At 51.3% G+C, this 20380-nt stretch overlaps 1 protein-coding gene across 4 annotated transcripts in view; it reads right to left on the bottom strand.

The window, feature by feature from the left end:
• The window catches only part of ASTN2 (astrotactin 2), a 370770-nt gene that overhangs the window by 9549 nt on the left and 340841 nt on the right, over positions 1 to 20380 (bottom strand). For all 4 annotated transcript variants that reach the window (XM_085077209.1, XM_085077207.1, XM_085077208.1 and 1 more), the window contains one exon: positions 19568 to 19709. In XM_085077209.1, the coding sequence (XP_084933335.1) occupies positions 19568 to 19709 (142 nt within the window). The remainder of the gene's footprint in view (positions 1 to 19567; positions 19710 to 20380) is intronic.

Here is a 20380-nt window from a genome sequence, read left to right as displayed (position 1 = left end):
TCCTTGAAAAACAGAAGACTTTTATCAAAACACAATTGTAATATTCAGCAATTAGTGCCCATTTCACCTATTCCATCGCCAGTGGGGTCAGAGGATTGGTTGGGTGTTGAAGCACATCCACCCCTTTGGGTGATGCTGAAGACCTGTGTGAGCCTTTTGACTGCACTTCTCTCCAGCTCACACAGGAACAAAGTCACTCAGCTGCCGAGAGCAAGAGCATCTCTCCTGGTCAGGCCTGGGTTAAAAAATAGATGTCAAAAAACAAGCCCTCATTTCATCATTTTTTTCAGATGATGTAAGGAAAAAAAAACCAAACAATGTAAATGGAAAAGCATAGGAATCAAAGTTGTTTTGATCTTGTCAAAAATTTTTTTGAGAACAAACCCAATTGCTTTACCTCACCTGGAGCCAGTCCTCTTTCAAGAACCTAAGAGGAAACTCTTTCATCTCCATTCCCTGTGAATGAAATGTTTCGGACTCAGCACCGATCACCCCAGCTGTGCTGGAGGCTGGCACACAGCCTCTGCACCTCTCCAGCTCCTTGCAGCCAGTGACCTCAGAAGGTTTTAACATTAATTACAGTCCAAAAGATCACCCTGAAGCACTGCAGTATTAATAGCTCTGTTTTATCGACAGTAAACAGAGACATATGGGGTGAAGCATCGTGCCCCGGAGAGGCTCAGTGACATGAACAGTTTGGAAACTCGGGAGATGATGCTTTCCAATCTTGTTCTCAAACCACTTGACCACCCAGCCTCTGCAGCAAAACACATTTATGGCCAGTTAATGGCACTGTGCAGAGTGCTGGGGTTTAGGTTTTTTTCTTTTATTTCCGGAAACAGACAATTAAGAGAAGGGAGTAAAAGACTTGTGTCTCTATATCTCAGTGCAAATCCAGCACTCACACCTTGCTGGAAACTTGCAGCAGATGCAGATGAGGAGCAGCCTGGGACCCAAAGGGACATCAAGGGGGTGGCCAGTGGGAGGAGAGACCCACAGGAGGGATGGAGATGTGGCTTTAAGCTGAAGTGGGGTAGGTTTGGATTGGGTATTAGGAAGAATTTCATTACAGTAAAGGGTGGTGAGGTTACCAGAAGAGGTTGTGGATACCCCATCCCTGGAAGTGCCCAAGGGCAGGCTGGACAGGGCTTGGAGCAGCCTGGGACAGTGGAAGGTGTCCCTGCCCATGGTAGAGGGTTGGAATAGGATGAGCTTTAAGGTCCCTTCCAACCCAAATCATTCCACGATTATGCATCTACATGACAAACCAGAGGAAACCAAAGTGATCCCACTGAGGGAGGAAGCTAAGCCAAGGACAGGATAGGATTTTGCAGCTCCGTGGAGATCCTCCTGCCCCACTTAAATATATTACAGCGTCGTGGGGCAAGGACCAAGCCAGGCACCATCCCTACTGATGAGCATGGAGCTGCACTTGCACAGACCAGCCCTGATAATTTGTAAAAAAATGAGGCCAAAGAGTTGTTCAGAGTGCTTTGCCCAAGGCAGAGATTCTCTGGGGTGAAGTCAAAGCCAGAAACACAAAGGTCCCAGACCTACAGTCAGTGCACAAAACCACACCAGACAACCTGGAATGCCATATGGTCTCTACTATCTGGCAGAGGCTCCTTCATAACCTGGAGGTGTTTTGTTTAATGACAAACTTCCCTCACGACATTTCCTCATCTTCTCCCTGCACTTTCCAAAGCAGCTCCTGGCTTCCTGCTACTGCCTCACAGCTGATCCTCTTTTTCACCCATGCCTTCAATAAAATCCACGAAGATTTGCATTTATTTCACCTGAAGAGGTTCCAAAGGGGACCAAACACAGATGCTCTTGGCAGGGATCAGCCCTCCATGCCTGGAAATGCTGCCACCTCTGCAGCAAATCACACCATACAAAGTCCTAAAAAGTAGTGCTGGTTAAATGTTTACTGCTAAATCAAAACCTATTGGGACCTCAAGGAACTTTCAGGGAGAGATAGAAAGCAGTTAACATTTGGCCTCATGAACTGTCAGTACCTTCCTTGTAGATTCCCCACCCAATGTTGGCTGAAAACTCAATTTTATCACTAGGTTCAAGATGCTTCTTGGGGGAGGAAGAGAGAGCAAGAGGGGCATGTAAAAGCCTCAGTAACTGGAACATAATGATTGTGGGGATTGTCCATTGGGTTTCAAGAGATTTAAAAACCAGAAAAATATGTTTCTATCCTTTCTCAATGCAGAGAAAACAACCCAAAATACAAATTTATAAAAGCACAAAATGCTTAGGACTGAGAATGAACGCTCAAAACATGTTATTTATTTATAGACAACATTTTTTTAACTCCCTCTCACGATGCTCATGATGTTTGAGTGCTTTACTCATGATCCTCATTTGCAGGAAGCGAGATAAGGACTTCCAGTCTGACCTTCCTTTGCTCAGCTGCTGATTTCTTTCTATCCTACAGAGATACCACAGGCATTTCTGCTCTGCCTTGTCTTCCTGAGGCCTTTGGGCTGGTGCAGCTGCTCAGTGAGATGCTGTACCCCAAACGGTCTGCCCAGGCTGCAGAGAAAGGCTCTGATAAGGAACTCAATTAGCACTCCTGGAGATACCAAACCCCCATGCTAATTAAGCATGTGCCAACTGGGAGCTCTGCAGGGACTGTGTGTGGCCAACCCAGGCTCTGAGAGGACCCCCTGGCCCATGTGAGTGGGGGACAGGGCAGAGATGCTGCTCCAGAGCCCCGTGTCACGCAAAAACACGGCATCAAGCTTTCCAAAGTGGTGCAAGCACAAGATGCTCCTGCCAGTAGGGCTTGGCTTGAGCTTGGCTGATGTGCCTGGGCTTGGTGCCGTGTTCCTGCAGCCACGAGGCTCTCGCTGTTAACTCCAGCAGCTCGGCAAGGGCAACCCTGGCCAGTGTCCCATGCAGAGCACAGTGGATTCTCCCTCCCCTGGCAGCATGGCTACCACCACCCGTCATACTGAGCCTGAAAACACAACCCCTGCCTCGGCCGAGGTGTTCCCTGCACGTCCTGCCATCCCTCCCTGGCTGGTCACAGCGTGTCCGTGCCTCCTGCACAGCCCAGGCTGCCCAGACTCGCACGCACCCAGCCCCACGCTCCAGCCTGCTGACACACACACATCACACCCTGCCTTGCCAGCCCGGCTCGCTTCCTGTTCCAGCTGAAAAACAATGCCGAGGCCTCCCTTTAAAAGCCCTCCGTGGAGCAGCTCTTGGCATTCCGTGCTTCCCTGCTGCCCAGTGATCTCAGCACGGAGCCTGGGCACGAGGGAAGGGGGCTGAGCTCGGGCTGTGCCAGCAGTCAGGCGTGTGCGGAGCGGAGCTGCCAGGAGCGATGCCCCAGACACACGTGGCTGTGAGCACAGCCATCAGACCCAGCACTGCGCACGTCCCTGTGCTCATGGGACCCAAACAAACTGCTCTCTGCCATTCTTTTAGTCTGGGAGTGCCCTGAGCTCCCAGGCACCAAGGTGAGGGGCTTGCTGGAGGTTGAGGGTGGCAGTGTATGTTTCCTCGTCCTGATACCCAGAGGTGAGCAGCATCAGATCTTCATCCCAGCATCTCCTGGAGCTAAAAACATCTGTAAATTACGCACACTTTCCCCAAAAGACCCTTCTTGAGCAGTGTGGGAACCTAGGGGTGCTGCAGGGTGGGGCAGAGCCGTGGGTGTTTCACCCCAGCCATTTGCCATGGGCTGTGAGTGATCCAGGAGTCACCCACCCATCTCTGTGCCCCACGGTGGGCTTGTAAATCCCCTGCAGAGCCTCCCAGACACTTCCATTGAGGGCCATGGAGCAGGAGTGCGGCTCTCCTGCCAGCAGCTGCCTGGGCAGCGTGGAAAGGGGTGTGTGTGTTCAGTGCAAGCATTCCCAATTCAGAAACCATTACAATTTAAAAAGAAATCAAATCAAATAAAAAGCAGCCGGTCCACGCAAGCCACAGGAATGCAGCTGAGCTTATTGGCGACTGTGTGATTTACAATAATTAAGAGAGGTAAATGAGAGCAATCCCCCCCAGTCTCTGCAGCAAATGCTGAGCAGACAATTAGCAGGGGGTGGTTTTGGGAAGGAGAGGATTCCTCTGTCTCTCACTCATGCCATGCCCGTGTCCATGGTGTCCTGGCAGGGAGCTGACCAAGCTGCAGCCCTACCAAAGGCCCTGCTGGAGCCTTGGGATTTAGGCAAAGCTTACAGGGCAGTTGTCACTCTCATGCCACCTCCCCAGGGCTGGCACTGCCACAAGCATTGCTGCAATCAGATGCTCCTGTTGGGGCACTGGAAACCTGCAGGAATGCGGGCAGGGCTGGGGACAAGGGACTGTGCTGTGACCTCCAGCTGTGCCAGGGCAGACTGGGCAGCTCCTGGGGGAAGGGACACTTCTGAGCAGCTCAGTGCCTGCTGCATGCTGGGGAGAGGCTCTGAGGGAGGTGACACCAACCTGCCACCACCACCCAGCGAATTGCTGCTTAATTATCCTGCAAGAGGACTGGTGTCTTCTGTTGTGCATTGCCTTTGGTTTTGGCTCTGCCTTTCCAGAGTAGGGAAACAGTGGACAGTGCTTGAAAAAAGAAATCTTTTAAAAAGCTCTTCTCACAGTTTTACCGTCCAAGAAAAGCACCTTTTATAACTGAGCTTCTTTTAACCATCTGTGACAACTGACCTGCTGCCACCAGCGTGATGGAGGAACAGGTTAGCAGCAACTGGTGCCATGCTGAAGCCTTGCCATTACACCAATCCATGGGGCTGTCAGTAAACTGTTCTCACAATTCACACCTTTTTTTTTCTTCCCAGGACAGCAAATGCTGTGAGACTAATCGTTATCCTTCAACAGATGCCTCCCAACAAAAGCAGACCACAGTTGTCAGATGTAGCTGCCACGACATGCCTCAGGTGTCTGATGCCTTTTGGAAGTGGATGAAACAGTGCCCATCAAATGCTGGAGGAAGGAGGCAGGAGGAAGGCACAGGCTGCTCTGCACAGTAAAAAGCTGTTTGGTCAGGGAGATCTGGGAAAAAGGGCAGAAGACTTGGTTTCTGAGACAGTGAGGGCAGGTGGAGACGCTGTGGGGCTGGGGACAGACTTGCACAGCCATGAGTCCATCTTTTCTTGGTCACTCAGGGTTATCCACATTGCAAAGTTACCTGAATTGCAGCTGATACCATGGCCATGCTCGAAAACACTCACTGGAGAGCGCGGTGCTTCTCACAGGGAGGAGGGCAGGGCCACTTATTGCTGCTGAATTAACAGGCTGCAGTGTGGGACAGTGTCACTTGGGTGTCACAGCATCCCTCACTGTGCTGCCCCAGGTCTCCAGGGCTGTGAGACCACAGAGAGCCAAAACCTGGAGCGGGCAGGTTTGAGTTCTTGTCCCCCCAACCCCTCAGCAGCATCTGCTGTGCCTGAGTCAGGCTACAATGCAGATTCACTCAGCTCTGCCTCCTTAGAGCACTTCATCAATCTCTTTTTGTTTCAGATCCCTGTTGAACAAGACCCAAACAAAAGATGAAGGGGAAAGAAAGAAAGAAATTAATTAAAAATCCTGACCACTTCTTGCTACTGCCTGGATCTATTGTCTCCCTGACAAAGAAACGCCCAGCAGGACATTCACCTTCCCAGCTTCAACTGCAGCATCTCAATTTCCCAAGATTTTCCCTCGAAACGCTGTCAATAACCCATCAGAGTAGTGATTCCCATTACTGCCATGGCTGTGAAAGAAGGCCTTGATACACAGGCCACCTTCTGTTCCCTAGAACCCTGCTCCTGAATGATAGCTGTGTTGGACAGCCAAGATTCCACCGGGAGCCCCTCTGCCAGCCGGACACCTTGCGAGCAGCAGTGCCAAGACTGCCTTAGGTGAAAATGTGTTTCACTGGCAATGAGGGGAAAATGCCAGCCAGGCCATGGCTTCATCCAGAAGGTGCAGGAAGGTCACTGCCACCCTCCTGGCTGCTGCAGCCCCAGGGTGTCTTTATCATCAGTCCAGGGCTAAGAGCACCAGCAGTGTCCCTGTCCCCCCTTGCCCTTTTCTCTGCTTTATGATTTCCTCCTTTGTTCCCCCTGATCCTTGCCAGTGGTTGCAAGGAGCAGATAGTGACTCCCTCATCCCTGCCCCTCAGAGTACATCCTTTCAGGAGCAGTTTTACCCCACTGATAAAGGAAGAGCAAAGCAATCTTCTCTGGATCTTCTCTGGTATCTTCTCTTGGAGCTTCTGCTGGAGATGGGATGTGGATGAGAGAGCAGCTCCTTGGCATGGCAGCAGGACAGCACACCCAAAACAGCCACCCTGACACGAGATAGCACAGCTGATGTTGCAACACTGGGGCTTTAGCTCCCAGGCACACTCCAGGGAGCAAGGAGGATTTCATTAGCTTGGAGATGCCCCAGCAGAACTCTATGATGTCCCATAGGGATTGTTCCCAGCTGTGAATGCAGAACCGTGGCAGAAAAATCAGGATCACCATGGAATTACCAGCTTTGGAGAGGATGGATAGAGGGTGCTTGAGGTCCGTATTTCTTGGCAGTCATGTCCCTGCTTTCGTCCTGCTGGCTGTGAGGATGAAGATTTGCAGATGTGCTTCTAGAGGCAATGCAGTGAGAACTGGCCCAGCTATTCACAATCTTCCCTGTCTCAGGGCTTGAGGCAAGGTGTTCCCCCTGCTGCCTGGAAAGGCCACAGAAGGTCCCATGTTACCCAGAATGGGAATTGTAACATCCCTTGATGGAGTGAAGAACCAGAAGGAGGTGATAATGAGGCACTGCAGGCTGGTGCTTTTGTCTCCAGTGAAGCAACAGCAGCTCATTACAGTCTGTGAAGTGCCAGAGTCCCTGTTCTGCTGGGATACCCAACAAAGCCCTTGGACAGAGGTCAGAGGAGTTGCCTCTGCCTCCCTGTGCTGCTGGAACAATTCCCACTGTGCCACAGCTCGGGTTGATGCCCGAGGCTGCCAACTGAGAGGGCTGGTCCTGCTCGGGCTGCAGAGCATCAGAGAGAGCTGCTGATGGATGGAGCTGTCCTGGGCACAGCAAAGGAGGGCTTTCCTCAGGCTCTGCATCCCACACGTCCCCCAAACCCTGCCACAGCCTTCACAAGGGCACTGCAATGCCCATCAATCCCTCCAGCTCCCCAGGGCAGGACATCCCCTGGCAGCACCTGCATCCTCTCTCCTTCCTGTGCAGTACCTGCTGCTGTCCCCATCAGTCTGGGAGACCCCAACCCTGTTCCCTCAGCCACAGACACACCACAGCCTCCAGCCCCAGCTCTGCTCAGGAATTACTCTGAGGAATTACTCTGAGGTTTTGCTTGTCCTTGCACTGATCTGTGGGTGGGAGGACTTCAGCCTCAGCTGACAGCATTAGTCCCCTGTGCCAGGTGGGTGTCCCAAGGGTGACACATGCCTTGAGGACCTTCCTCAGGGGATGGCTGTCATCCTTCTCCATGAAGAGACAGCAGTGCTCAGGGTGGCTGCAGCTGCAGGGGATGAGCAGGAGAGAGGCAATAAATACTCAAAAGGACTGAGAGAATAAATACTCTTCCTCCAGATGTGCCAAGGAGAAAGGAGAGACAAGCAAAGCCCTGGACCCCTGCAGGGAGCTCCACAATGGGAATGTTCACAGCTAACCATCCCCACTGCTCAACCTACCAACACTCTGCAGAGCTTGGCCATCGCCCTCCCGGGGGACATGGGTGAGAGGAAGGTTGTGACCCGTGGCAAATTGGGAAATCTTTGTCCCTCCCAACCTCACAGCCCCTCTAAACAAGAACCAGACACGGCACAGCTTGCTACCCCTGGAGATCCCCTTGGTAGGGCTTGTTCTCATTCTCCTGGGGGCTTGGCTTCCATCTGGGCTGCTGGTTGAAATCCAGCCCAGGCTGGTAGTGACTTCAAAAAGCAGTGTCATCTGAGGAGCAGTGGGTGGTCCATGGCAAGTCGATGGCTGACTGTTCTTATAAAAGCCACCACAGTAGGGCCTCCTGCTTTCAGAAGAAAGGCAAGTAGCTGCTGTGACTGCAGGGAGCAGAGCCTGTCCTCAGCCCGAGGGACAGTCACCTCAGTGAGCTGGCACAGGGAGGTGTGTGTGCAGAGCTTTGATCTGTCCCCATCAGGTTTGTCCCCAGCACTGCTGACCAGCCCCTCCCCAGGCAATCAAAGCTCAGCAATAATGGACATGGGAACAGCTAGGAGAAGGGGACCTTCTGAGCATCCCAGGCTCAGAATCCCAATAAACCAACCTCCAGCTAGGCTCTGGGAGCTCAAGGACAGGCAATAAGGCCCTGCAATGGCCTCAGTGGGGATGGTGGCAGGCAGGGCTGCTCTGTGCCAGCCAGAAGGATGCCAGCCAGGTCTGCAGTGCCCACTGCCCTCGTGCCCCAAGGCCACTGAATTGAGGGGCACAGGGCAAGGGACTGGCAGTGGGCAGGAGATTCTCACAGCTCCAGCAGGCAGACAGGGAGGGTGGAGGGTAGGATGAGGGGGGAGCCCCGAAACAACTAATAAAAACAAAATCCCAGTAAGCACGTTAGAATTCGTTTGAAGTGCAGAGGAGCTTTCAGGCAGGGTTATGCACATCTCCCAGCCCAGCGTGATTTACACATTCCTTGCAAGCAAAGGAATCTTCCCTGATTTGAAGTAAAACAGATGTTTTGGGGTTTTCTTCCCCACCCCCACCCTCTTTTAATCATTTCTTTATTGAAATGATGGCTATACAGCCAACCAGCCTAGAGCCAGAGCCCTGCTACCCCAGAAGCCAGCACTGCAGACCTGCTGTCCTGTGCCATGGGAGAACCCTTTGTCATTGAAGTGCTTGTGAGCTTCCAGAGGTATGGAGCCAGCCCTGCTCTCCTGCAAATGCTGCTCCAGAGGCATTTGTCTTCAGGTTTCTTCCCTTGTTTTTCCCTCTGCAGGGAAGGACTTCAACTCCCTCCAGCTTTTCTTCCTCTGCAATTGCAGCTGATCCTCCATCCCTGCTCCACCAGCCCAGGTCTGGGAGACCTTCTAACCTCCACCACCAGCCCTAAAGATGTGTTTGATGATGGGACTTTCCCTTACTCCCACACCTTATGTCACATCTCACCCACATCACACCCCACTGTGCTCTGTCCCAGCAGTGTGGGTTGGGAAGGGCAGCCTGGCCCATGCCCAGGGATTGGCAGCATCAGCACTGCTCACACCCACCAGGTGAAACAATCCAGCACAAGGAATAGTGTTGGGCAGGCTGGAGCTGGGATATCTCTTGTTTTGAGCACTACATGATCCCAGTCAAGTTACTTTGCCTCTATTTTTGTCCTGTGCTTTTCACCTAGGAAAATCATTTGGGGAAGGAGCAACAGTTTCCCAGAGGGATGCAGAGCACCAAATGCAGTGGGGCTTCTGAGTGCTGGTTGATGCTGCAAACTGCCAGCACAGCCATGCCCTTGAGTTTACACTCAGAACAATAAGTCATGGCCAGTAGCAAATCCATCCAGCTGCCCCATCTTTCTTTTCTTTCTCTTTTATTTTTTTTTTTTCCCTTTTAAACCCTGTTGTTATTTCTCAGTACTTCGTTGGTGGCAGGGTGGGAAGGTTTTTTGTAACACATTCACGTACCAGTGGGACTCACTCCCATTCCCGTCTGGTACAAGAGATTGCACAAGAGAGAGAAACAAACGGGGATGAGGAAATGCGTGTTTATGAGAGGCAGCGCTGTCATCGTGAGCAAGGGACCCCCCGCAGGAGAGCCGGCCTGGGAGCCAATGGATTTCCATTCTCTCCTAACACTCCATTCATGCCTCGTTTCATACCTCCCTGGAGGCCCCGAGACTGGCTGGGGTCCCACGGCCCCGTGCGGGACTCACACGCCCCGTGCGCCGCCTTCCGCGGTGCTTGTCGTTGGGTGGAAAGAGGGAGATGTTGTTGTCTCATAAAAATAATGAGTTGAGAAAGAGCTTTTGCCATTGCATGAGCTCCTTGTTTTCCTCCTGCAGCGGAGGAAGGTCTTCCCTCCTGCATCACCTCTGCTTTGCCACCCTCCTGGTGCTCCCATCCTGGCAGGGCTCCTCACTAACACCACCACGGAGTCTCTCATGGGCCTTCCTGCTCATGCTGTGGCTGCTGCCATGAGCCTTCTCCTGACCTGATCAGGAACCCTCCGTATAATCCAAACCACATTGCTGCCTGATCCGACACAGTCACCAGTAAATAACCTTGACTGCAGCGCTCTGGAAGAGCCAGGGATCTTATATCACTGCTATTAATGATTTAGGATCGTGCATCATTTGCAGATGACAGAGAGTGTCTCATCCCTTGCTACTCCCCACCTCCTCCAGGACACTGCCTACCCCTCTCACTTCAGGTGGCTCTAAGTGAAAGCCACCTTGGGTGACAGTTCTTCCTGCCTGACACTGTGTGCACAAGGAATGGGATGGCTGATCCCTTCACTCCCTCATGCACTGCAGAGCTCCCAGTGATGGGGCTGAGGTCCCCCCGCAAACAGGTGGGGTATTAATAAAACCAAAAGTAATCGCCCAGGCACACATACTACAACCCACTAGGGTCCCTCTCCCGCCTGCTCCTGCAAGCCCCCTGCCTCCCCCTGCTTTCTCCACACACCTCAATTTCATTATCTCTAATCTGGAGCTGCCTATTGCGTGCTTTTTGCCAACATAAATATTTAATCCCGGTGCATTGCACGGAAAGGCCCTTGTGGAGTTAATCTTTCAACTCATGTTTTCACTTGGAAAACAATTCAGCTTGTGGCAGGGCAGCAGGTACGAGGCAGGGACAGAGCTGAGAGCTGGAGGTGGCCTGGAGGAGCTCGGGAGCCATGTGTGGGGTGATGCAGGTGGGCTTCATTCCATGGGGTGGGCTTCATGCTATAGGGTGGGCTTCATTCCATGGGGTGGGCTTCTTACCATGGGGTGGGCTTCATTCCATGGGCTTCATTCCATGGGTTTCATTCCATGGGGTGAGCTTCATGCTATAGGGTGGGTTTCACTGGGTTAGCTGTGCTGGAGGACTGATCAGGTGGGTTTGGATAGGCAATAGGAAAGCCACAGGGGTGTCACTGCAAGCTGCTGCCTGGGGAGCAAGGCATGGGGGGCACTGCCAAAGGGGGCTGGAGGGGCAGCACTTTGCTGGGCTTCAGCAGTGTTTGGGACATCCTGTTCTCTGCAGTGCTCTTGGTTGCAAAAAAAGCCCAGAGAAAAGGTTTTGCTTCACCTGCCAGTGTGGGACTAAGTAGCCACATGATCCCACACTGCTCCACCAAACATCTCCAAATACAGCTGCACACTCACAGGCTACTTACACCAGGATCTGGCCATGGTTTTACCTGTGGGCTATGGAATTAGGGTTATGGGATGGTTGGTTTATGGGGCTAACAGGTAGCACCTGCTGTGTTATGGGACAGACCCTCAGCAAAGTAAGATGTCCCAGTCCCAGGTGCAAAGCCATAAACAGCATGGACAGAAATGCACCCTGGTCCTCATCCATCCATCCATCCATCCATCCATCCATCCATCCATCCATCCATCCACCTCCACACCCTCAGAGGGCAGCACCCATGGAGATGCAACTCCACAAAACACACAGCCACCTAACAAAGCCCCCAAACCCAGAAGGGAGGAGCACAAGAGGCAAAGACTACCCTGCAATGTAGGGCCAAGAGTACAACTTTTTACAGCTGAAACGGCTTGAAATCCTTCCTCTTACATCAGTGCTGACGTGTCAAAACACTGAAGAAGTGCTTTGGTTTTGGTTGCTTTGTCTGAGGTGTGTCCCAGAGACCTACCAGCACTCCCCAGCATCCCCTGCCCCATGTGAGGAACTGGGCTGTGCAAAGCCTCCTGTGTGCAGTGCACATCCCCATAGCCCTGTCCAGAAAGGCTGGAAGACTGGGATGTTGCAATGACACAAACCAGAGAGAAAGAAAACATGAAAGGCCTTTGGTTTGGGGTTGTGCAATGAGATTAGGAGGGGAGGCCACTCCTGTAGCTGCAGGGTGGTGGGAGATGCTCAGAAAGGAGAAAACTGTCATGATCCAGACCTAGCTCAGGTTGCTGCCATGAGCTGCCCTACAGTTTCCCTGGCAGAAATCAAGAGGAGAAAAGATGGAAGACAAGCACCAGACCCTGATGCAGGGGTATGACAGCCCAGAGCTGTGGCAAGGTGCATCCAAGCCCAGCTCTCTGTGCAGGTGTTTGGACAAGCATTCCCAGGGACCCACCCTGAGCTCTCTTCACACCCATGCTGCCGGGCCAGCATCTCCACACCCAACCCCATCAGCACCTCAGTGAAAACAGGACCCCACAGACCCCTTGAACAATCAGCATTCCTCAGACCCTGCTTCTGTTTTTTTAGAAACCTTTACATCATGACATAAGCTTTGGCTTTAAGGTTCCTCAGTGAGAGCCAGGGCATTTTTTTCCCCTACTCGTGACAGAAACCATATTGCTGTATAATCAAATCTCATTCCCAATGAGGGAAGGGAGTGTGTGTGTGAGGTGACCAGGAGCAATGAGGGCACATGTCCCAGGAAATATCCTTGGCAGTCTGAAGTGGCATCAAATGGGGGTGACCAAGCAGAGACCAATGAGCCATAGCTCAGCACAGAGCATCACCCACAGCATGTCCCACCTAACCACACAGATGCATCTCTGCAATCCAGCAGCTGCTCCTCAGCTTTTTCTCCCATTTTATTATGGAACTCCTCAGTGTATGGGAAACCCAGCAAAGGGTGTGGCTCGGTTTTAATACATCTGTTTTACAGGTGGGAAAACTCAGGAAGATGCAGCTACTTTGAGGTTACCTTTTTCATGTCTGTTTTACTCCGTCACAAATTCAGCTGAAGCCAACAGGAGTTGTGGCTCTGCTGGTGAAACCTTGAAGATGATGCTCCCAAAATGGAGATATCTCAATTCACTGACTTCCTTTGCAAACACAGGCAGGGGGGAAACAACCACAAACCCCAAAACTCAAATGGCCAAGGAATAAAGGCCATTTGAGATCTACATCTGAATTCAGCAACCACCCTGGCAGGAGCTCCATTGCCTGCATAGCTTCCAGTGACAAACTCCCTGCAGAAACTCCCTGTTTCTCTGGGAAAGAGCCACAGCCCTGAGGGGGAGAAGGGGTGGCAGAGCTGGAGAGGTCACTGTGTGCTGATAAACTCCAGTTTGGCATGACCACGAGGTGGGTGTTTGCTGATGTAACATTCTGCTCAAGTCAGAGATTAAAAGAGATTGTTGTTTTTTAAATACACACACAAATACAAAAGGACAATGAAGACAACAAAGTGTTCTCCAGGAGACAAGGCTGGTGAAGGACTCTGTGTGCTCTTGTTGTTACAAGAAAAGGATGGGCTAGGATGTGCTGCAGGTGTCCTTATGAAAAATGAAACAAAGAATAGTTTAACTAGTTTTATGGACTTGCAGCCATATGTGAGATAAAAGCACATTTCTGGGCTGAGCTGGGACAGATCTTGTAGCTCATGGCACCCAAACTTTGCTCTAGAGTGTGAAAAAGAGGGGCAGGTAGGACTAGCTTGGTACTTTTCCTTTTATTTGGAAAAGCATCATTGCCAAATACCTCCAGATTTGGGGAGCTGGAGTCCCATCCAGAGTCTGTCTGAGCTGGGCTGTGGAGATGGCTCCAAGTTCAGACAAGACCTGTGGGTGCAGCAGTGACTGAACACCTGGGCACCACAGGTGCTGGTCCTGTCCTTCCTAGGCCATGTCTATAGATAGAGCTGTGCTGCTTTTGGCCACTCCTTAAAACCTGAATAAGTCAAAATCCAGTTTCCCTAGCTAGGACACAGCCAACAAGGACATTTGCCCTTCTTTCCTACAAGATAAAAAAGCAGGGAGTTCTTTGTGTCCTGGAAGGGGAGTGGGCTCAAACCATGCTTTAAAAATCAAACCAACATGGCCCTCAGCTCTGCAGCCTTGAGGACAAGGATGCTCTGTCCCATGGAGATCTGATGAACACAACAAATGGCTCCAAGGCAGTAGCATGATGCAGGTTTGGCTGCTTAGAGCAAATCAAAGCCAGCAATGCCTGTGTTGATATTTATATCACAGCTCTTGTACTCCCTCTCCCCTTAGGTCATGAGATAAGACTTGGATGTGTGGTGGGTTTAGTTTTCTACACGGTCAGGAATAAGAATATTCTCCAAGTCTGTGACTAAAAGGGGTTGGTGATATGGGATTACTGATGGGAAAAAGGTGGAATTGCAAAGGTCCATTTGTCTACCAATAGGCAGAGAGGCCAAAATTTCCCTCTCCACCCCATTACCATTCCCAGAAAGAATCCTATATTGGCACACTCCCCCAGCTTCCATGTCCCACACAACATGACTCTTCCTCCTCCTCTTCCTCACTACCTCACTGCCAGCCTTCCTCCAGCCACCTCCAGAGGGGCAATGTGAATGGGCCCTGACCCAGACAGGCATGGGATTTGGATGCTAGGGGTTTTTAGGAAAAAAACATGAATGTTGATTCAGTCTGGTTGTCCTAAGGAAGGGGTGAGGAGGAGACAGCTGTGGGAGGCAACAGCTCTTCTGTTGCTCTCTGTGCCATGAGGTGTAAGCAGAAGCAGAGAATTTGGGGAGGAAACCCCAAAGTGATCTCCTTTAAATCACTCAGCAGAGCAAATGGTGAGCTTGGAAGAGCCTCCAGCTTTGACCAGCCTTGAAAAGAGCACAAATGTCTTCTCTGTGGTTTTCAGATGTGCATCCTCCTGATGCCGGGACTTCAGCAGGAGCCCGACCTGCCCCATAAACGAGACTTTACTAAAATCAGTGCAGAGAGAGATGACACCCCTCTGCTGAGCCCCTGACCTCCCTGATCAGACCATCTTCCATGGGGCCAAACCCTGTGCAAGGCAGTGATCCCCACACAGCCCAGGTGAGCCCAGAGAGCTCCACACTGGACTCACTTCAGCACAAACAACCATACACCTGAGGCAGCACTTGGGCAGCCTGCCTCTGCCACAGCCCTGCAGTGCTGAGAAAGGACAAGCCTGCCTTTGGAGCACAGGATTTAGCAAATGCTTGTTCAGCTCCTGCCTTGCCTTGTTTGAGCTTCCGCGAGCCAGGAATGCCTGAGGAGAAACTACAGCCATGCACTGCTCGGCCTGGGGAAGCTGGAGAGCACATGGAATGGGAGAGGTGGGTTCAGTGAAGCAGCACAGCTCCTGTGCACACAGGGGACTCAGCCAAGGGCTGTAACAGATGTGTTTTAACCCATGCCATGGAGCTGTTTGGGATCTGTCTCCAATTGCTTCAGCCCTCATTCACGTGTCTTCCTGACGGAAGACCAACAATAACAATTAGCATCATATAAGGAGCAGGGGACTGCTGCCAGCATTAACACACTCTTGAGCACCAAGGGTTTTCCATTCCACTTTTTATCCCAGCTATGCACAAGGCAGAGGTCACTCAGCATTAATCAGCCTTGCTCTGGGCCAGCTCCTTCAGCACATTCAGCCTGTGGGATTGCAGCCTCTGCCTCCCCTGCTCTGATGGGTTCTCCCTGCTACACACCTTTGCCTCTTTCCTTGAGCTCACCAAAAAAAGGATGTTCCATGTGATCCCAGACTGAGCCTGGCCAAGCTATCGATGGCCTGCAGGCCCTACAGAGGGTGACACTGGCTGGGCAGGACTTGGTGGGTCCTGGGTGCTGACAGGAGCTTCATGTTGTCATTCTGAGCTCTGACTGAATCCCTTTCCATCCAACAGCAGTCCTGAATCTTCACCCCCTAGGAAGGGATTTCCACCTTTCCATCACCCCTAAACATGCTCTCCCAGAGCCTTTGGGCTGCTTCATGATCACCCTGGGGAAACCCCAGCTGAGCCAGCAAAGGGAATGTAAAGTCAGGGCTCCTTCACAGCACATGAACACACTCCAAGGAAAGGCTCTGGAAGGAATCCTGATGACTTCCATATTATTTCCAGTAAATTTTGTGCTGATTCTTGGCACAAACACTGGAAATGAATAGGCTAGGTCAGGAATGTAAATAAAGTGAAACACTGGGATTTAATCTAATCTATAATTATAGTATCTGTGGCGCAGGAAAGAGGTTGGTGTGTTTGCACTGCAGCTCCATTGAGGAGCTGGAGGGGGTTTTCATTCCCCTTTCCAGAATTTCCCGTTTTGGCTGAGGGATACTTGGTGTCTCCCCAGGGATCTGGAAAGAACGTGCTGGGCTGGCAAAGCTGCTTTCTGGTAGCCCAGCAGGTACAGCTCAGCCACGAGGCATCCCCAGGCACTCCCTGAGTGATGGGGGGAGAGCTGAGATGGATGAGCTGGGCTGGAGGCTCAGGGAGGCTGTGGGATGCACAAGGGAAGCTCCTGCCTCCTCAGTGAAGAGATTGGGTGGGTTTGTGGGGTGCTCAGTCCTCCAGGCTGAGTTTGATCTCTGAGACAAGGCAGAGCCCTTTCTCCTCACTGCTGTTTGGTGTCTGTCACAGCTCCCAAGGCTCCCAAACCATCCGGCTGAGTGGCACTGGCTGCTGTCCAGGCTGGCTGGTCCATGCAAGGTGAGCACTTCACAGGCACATCAACATCTCTCTCTCTCTGCCCTCCTCACCCCATCCTCTTCCAGACCCACCTGGGAAGGAGCTTGACAGACTGCTCTGGTCTAGCTGACCTCGGGGGAGAGAAATCTCTTCTCCATTTTACAAGAATATAATATTTTTGCTTTTTAAGAACTTAAACCAACCTCGACAGCCTTCAAGAACCATCCTCAGTATCCCTGTGTGGGTCTGCAGGAGTGCATTCCCATGAAAGGGCACCCATGTGTGGCAGAGTGGCAGGAGTGTCCACACGTGTACATGACCCTTTGGAGCACATGTGTCTTGTTGACATGAGCTATTTTCCCTGAAAAACCCGCTATGCAGGGACTGGCATTTCAACCCCAATGTGCTAACAGGCAAGGGGAATAAAAGGGCTGACAGACAACATATTTTCGTCAGACTGAAACTGCAAAGGACAAAGAAATTAGTTCTCCTTTTGTTCACTTATGTTTTGGAATTACAGAAGTCTCAAAAGTAGACGAATCAGTCAGACTTTGTTTATTTGTTTGCTTGTAGAACATTTCTTGGGTTTGTTTTCATACTCCAGCCCAGCTTTGATCTCAGGCTGGTACAACTCCAAATGAATGGTCCACAGCACAGTGTAATTGCTGTAGGTACTGCAGAAGAAAAGGGACAGGATGTTCGACACATTTACAGGGCAAAAGAGACTCCCACGATCTCACAGTCCCCTTGCTGGGGTTATGTGATACCCTCAGACTACTGCAGAAGCAAGTAATTTGTTTTTGAAGAGCTCTGATGCTGCAGACAGTGTGCTCACCTCCCAGCCTGGAGAACAGCACAGGGCCCTGCAAGTGGCTATAATCAGGATTATACCCAGCCCAGAGCTATTACAGATAGCTATTTTTCCACAGAAACAAATGAAACAAGCAGAAGAAATTCAATTTAAGAAATGACCCCGTGCCCGTGTTTGTGTTGTTGTTCTGTCTGTGCGGGCACAGAGCAGCCTTAGCCTCACATTTCACTGCTCTGGCTTTCTTCACGCTGTGTTGCAACCATGTGGACATCTGAGCAGAGGAATATTTCATGGGGGTGCCTGTGCATCTGAGAATGCTCAGTAAACACGCTGGGCAGAGCCCAGGTTGGAGCAAACGTGTTGGGCAGTCAGCAGCCAGGGCAGCTCATGCCAGCGTGGGGCAGGGGTTTGTCAGTCAGTGCCACCTGCTGGGGCAGGCAGCAGCAGCCAGCGAGGAGGAGGTGCTGTGCTGTGCCCATGTGCATTTTTTGGGATGCCCAGGAGCGTGGATCCATGCCCCCTGGGTGCTCAGACCAACATGTGTCCATCCATGTGTGCACCACCCTGCCAGTGGTGAGCCAAGCCTTGTTGAGTGCTAGCTGTGGGACAGAGCCAGCACTGTGCGTCACCCCCGGCCTGTCCCCACACAGGATGAGCTCCAGAGCTCCCTGGTGCCAGGGGACTGCTGCCTGCTGGCTGCCTGCAGCCATGGCTCCCCACAAAAGCTGCTGTCCCTCACCCAGGGGCACCCACAGAGCAGGAGCCACCCCCAGGCACAGGGCACGGCCACCTCCATGGCAGTGTGCCTCAGGGCTGGGAAGCAGCAGCCTGGCTTTGACCACAAAACCCTGGACAAAGCCCTCTGCCTTCCACCCAAGGCTCTCCCAGCCCTCTGCAGACACCAGGAATTAGATCACAGAGCCCCTAGAGCAATGGGCGAGTGCAATTACCCCAGCCTGGCAGATGGGGAAGATGACTTGGCAGCCCAGGCTGCCCAAGAGCCAGACCTGCTGGCTTCCAGCTCTGTGTGCTCACCACGGCAGCAGCCTCCATCAAACCCAGTGGCTCTTCCCTCTCCCAGTGCCCCTGGCAGCCAGGAGCTGAGAGCTCACACCAGGCCAGTTTTATGGGTGTTGGGTTGTTAGCAAGCTCTGCAGTTGCTCCAGCCTCTCCCTGGCACCTTTTCAGAGCAGCCCAGTTCCCTGAGATATTAATAATTATAGTTCTGCATTATAGGTATTTAAGAAGAAAATGTCTGATATTATTAAATGGCAATAGGGATCTCTTGGAGCCCAGTCCTGGAGACAGCCCTGCTCCAGGGATGTGCAATAAAGGCTTTGGAGGCTGTCAACATACTTAACTGGGGGGCGGTGGAGGGAAAGTATTAATCAAGGTCTTAAAAAGTTCTCGCTGACAGACTATTTGCCAGCTCTCGCTTTAAATGCTTTTGTGGTCCCATAAAAAGTTTCATTACTCACTACAAAATGTGTTTTAATTATTGCAGTCGCTCTGACATTAAGCCCTGGGTGTTTCTCTCTTGCTTACTCTGTCTCTCCTATGTCTCCTTGCCTCTTTGCTCTATTTTTCCTCTCTTACTGATCTGACTCCTGATATCCCTCTCAAGACAGAGGATGCCCTGGGTAATGAGCCAGGTTGAAAAGCCCAGACCCTGTCCAAATGATACTAAAGGAGAAGTTAAAATTCAGATCTAGACATTATCCTTTTGCTCTGGAAAGTAATTACTCCCCAGGATTCAAATAGAAAATCCAACCCCCAAAAAGTATCTCAGCAGAGTCAAGTGTCCACAATATCTGGGTGGTGGGCAGAGGGATTTGGTGTCTCTCTGATTTGCTCTTTGTCCTACTAAGAGAGCAGCAACTTACAAAAACACCTGTCACACTCTTGACATCTATTTCATCCCACCAGGCACTTGGCGACTTTCTCCAAGCTGACCACATCAGCTCAGTTCATCAGTGAGAGACAGCCCTGTCCACCAGGTGTGGACCTGGGAATCCACAATACTGAAAATGGGAGCTATCTTGGAGTCCCCCACTGGCTCCCAGTGCCTCCAGCACTGCACTGGCAGACACTGGTTTTCCATTCCACCAGCTGAGTGCCACACCCAAAGCAACAGGAAGAGTCTGACCATTTGCCCTGGGTCTGGTGTAACAGTGCTGACCAAAAGGGCCAACAACAATTAAATAACAGCACTGGAGATCCCTCCTTGCCCCCAGCAGCTCCCCACACGTCTCTCCTTACTTGTACAGACCATCTGGTTCCAGGCACTTGAAAATGACCGAATAGAGGCTGGTTTCAGGGGCATCTCCGTGGCTCCGACCTGCTGCCACACAGGAGGTTGCGAGGCCAGAGAGCAAATCATCCGCAAAGCTCAAGGATTCTCCTGCAGAGCAAAGAGAGGAGCGAGAGCAGGGCATCAATACAGGTGCAAAATTACTGCTGACCATTTAGAAATCACTGTAGGGACGTCTCCACACAGGGCCTTTTGCAAAAATTACCTGCCACAGCAAAATGTGTTTCTGCTATGTTGGATTAACAGAAAAAGAGACATTTTTGGTGCTTGGATGGAATTGCTCTCAATGTGATGGATTTATTTTTTTTTTAATTCAATGACAGTCAGTAGAGCTTTGCATTCCCTTTCATCTGCACTCTGCCAGCTCCTGGAGCTCTGACTGGAGCTCCTTCAGTTGTGCTGAAGAACACTTGCCTCTTTATAAGCATTCGAAGAAGAAAAACACTAATTAAAAATACTGAAAAACCTTTCTTTTTGGTCTTCTGGTTTATAAAGCCTATTAAACACTTAGATCATGACCCAGTTGAAACTGAAAACGCTCCATTTGTTAAGGTTTTTGGGCATGACTATCCACTACTGTGCAGCCTGTCTCCTCGCAGTGGGCAGCCTGTCTATTGGTTAGAGCTCATTGCATTTAATTCCCATTTCACACTGGTGGAACTGAAAGCCCAAGGTACCACAGAGGAAAATAAGACAGAGCAGCTGCCCGGGCTGTGCCCCATTCCCAGTGATGGGAATCGGAGCAAGGGCTGCTGTAGATG

The sequence above is a fragment of the Lichenostomus cassidix genome, chromosome 17 (assembly GCF_008360975.1).
Source record: "Lichenostomus cassidix isolate B80296 chromosome 17, HeHo_3.0, whole genome shotgun sequence".
NCBI classification, from domain to species: Eukaryota; Metazoa; Chordata; class Aves; order Passeriformes; family Meliphagidae; genus Lichenostomus; species Lichenostomus cassidix.
The sequence above is the reverse complement of the archived record's forward strand: the minus strand, read 5'-3'. Positions and strand labels throughout refer to the sequence as shown.